The sequence below is a fragment of the Micromesistius poutassou genome, assembly GCF_964030765.1.
Source record: "Micromesistius poutassou genome assembly, chromosome: 1".
NCBI lineage: Eukaryota > Metazoa > Chordata > Actinopteri > Gadiformes > Gadidae > Micromesistius > Micromesistius poutassou.
The window spans coordinates 15,353,081-15,355,580 of record NC_140271.1 but is presented as its reverse complement, the minus strand read 5'-3'; the positions used below and the strand labels follow the sequence as shown (position 1 = coordinate 15,355,580).

Here is a 2,500-nt window from a genome sequence, read left to right as displayed (position 1 = left end):
CTCTCTCTCTCTCTCTTTCTATTTGTCTCTCTTTTCTGTAGTACACAATATATATGTGTGTGTGTGTGTGTGTGTGCTTGTTTGAATGTGTGCGTTTGTCTTTGTGTGTTTGTGTGTATTGCCTGTATATGTGTGCGTGTAGGTGTCTTTGTGTGTGAATGTGCGTGTGTGTGTGTGTGTGTGTGTCTATGTGGGTGTGTTTTTGTGTGTACGTGTGCGTGCAGCCGTCTTTGTATGTGTGTGTATGTGTTTGTGTGCGTGCAGGTGTCTTTGTGTATGAATGTGTGTGTATATGTGTGTGTGTGTGTGTGTGTGTGTGTGTGTGTGTGGTGGTGTGTCTATGTGTGCCTTTGTGTGCATGTTTGTGTGTGTACGTGTGAGTGCAGGTGTCTCTGTACGCCTGTGTGTGTGTGTGTGTGTGTGTGTGTATGTGTATGTGTGCGTGCAGGTGTCTTTGTGTGTGTGTACGTTTCGGGTGGGTGGGTGTGCATACGTGTGTGTGGGGAGGCTGAGAGGAAGGGGGGAAGGAGATGTGGGAGGAGGGGGGAGTTTAATGGCTGAACGCGGGGGCGTTGGGGCCGGGTGGAGTGTGTGTCTGAGGACGAGGTCGTAAAGTCCTGCCGGGTCCTGGGAGACCTCAAACAAGGAACTCAAACAATAGCCTTCATGAAGGGGAATCTCACTGTGTTAATAAGAACTGAAGGATGCTCGTTATGCAACGGACTGTTTAGGGAGCTTTTAACGGCCTGTTTCAAATGATGTGTCAGTGGATCCGGCCATTTGACTGCCTGTTTCATTAGACAAGCATGTCAACACACACACACACACACACACACACACACACACCCACGCACGCACACTCACACACATAGACACACACACACACTCACGCGCTCAAACACAGACACATGTACACACACCAGTGTTGTGCAAGTTCACACTTCACGTGAACAAGTTCAAAGTTCAGTTCATACAAAAGAAAATGATTAAATTCATGTTCATAGTTCATCAATTCAGTTTTGAACTAGATCATGTTCAGTTCATTAACAGTTATTTTAGACACCGAGGAAAAACTGTGGGAGTGAATATTTCTGTGCTTATCTTTTAAAATGAATCCTCTGCATTACCTGCTGCACATCACTACCATCTAAAATTGTTGTGGATATTATTTGCACACCTTTTTCATTCATCATAACTAAGGCATTAACTCTATTTAATAAACATGTCATTCAGAATGTCACAAAATCTGAACTAGTTCAAGTTCAAGTTCTTTAGTTAGAAATATGTTAAGTTCAGTTCAAAGTTCATAGAAAAATTTACTTGTTCAATGAACTAGTTCTTTTGAACTAGTTCATGCACAACACTGACACGCACACGCACACACACACACACACACACACACACACACACACACACACACACACACACACACACACACACACACATATTCGATCCAGGTAAATGCGAGCATGAAAAGTGCAAACTCATAACATCATCAACGGAAACTGCACTTGCGCTTACACAGGCAAAACAAAACAGGCAAGGTTGAACCGAGTGGCTGCTTCCTCTACGGGATTTCTCCTCGTGTTTCACACCTGTGTCTCCTGGGCCTCTGTGCACCCCGTCTGGGCAGACCCAGGCTCAGACAGGACGCCTGCTGGCTGGCGGAAGACACTTTAGATCAATTAACAAGGACGACGCCGGCCAAAAACAAACTCTCAGAAGTCCGTGGGGAGGAGATTGTGTAGGCATTGCTCGTCGTTCCACATCATAAAAAACAACCCTGGAAAGAACTACTACCAACTCTCTCAACTCCGGGATGTTTGGCTCACTTGGCTCACGACGAAATAGGTGTCAAAGTTTACAGGATCCGCCGCTTAAAATGAAACATTCACTTGACTTACACAGCCCACGTATTTGATTACTAAGAGACGGGCAAACGGACAGACACACAGACTGTGAAGACATACAGACTTGAGAGACACACAGACCAGACCGGCAGAAGAAAACTGAAAAGGCTGAGCCCCCTCAGAACCCAGTGAAGAGGTTTAGTGGTGCCTGGGGGGGGGCGTACAGGCCTGCACCCACCGTGGCTCTCTCCAGGGGCAGGCTGCCGGCCGCGGGCCCCCCGGAGGGGCTCTGGGTCCTGGGTGAGGTGCAGCCGGGGGCCGCCCCCTGCTCCGGTCCCCCGAGGCCCGCCTGGCAGCAGGTACAGGCCGAGAGCTGGTCTGATTTCCTCCCCGAGATCAGGTAGGTCTTCAGGCCTGGAGGAACACACACACACACACACACACACAGCGCACACACACACACGCACACGCACACACACACACACACACACACACACACACACAGTTTCAACACAGGGCTGAGAGAGACGATGGGAACAGCAGGTTCGTTCCTATATGCGCGTGATGAAACTGCTTTGTTTGTGTTGTCTGCATACAAAACAGTGAGAGACACGAAAACGGTCCTTGAATCCCCTGGAGATTCTGGGCTG

General features: G+C 48.4%; 1 protein-coding gene across 1 annotated transcript in view; it reads right to left on the bottom strand.

Annotated features, from left to right (window-relative positions):
- adcy9b (adenylate cyclase 9b) overlaps window positions 1-2,500 on the bottom strand; it is a 27,961-nt gene that overhangs the window by 7,111 nt on the left and 18,350 nt on the right. The window contains 1 exon segment of the mRNA XM_084488328.1: window positions 2,089-2,264. Within this exon segment, the coding sequence (XP_084344454.1) occupies window positions 2,089-2,264 (176 nt within the window).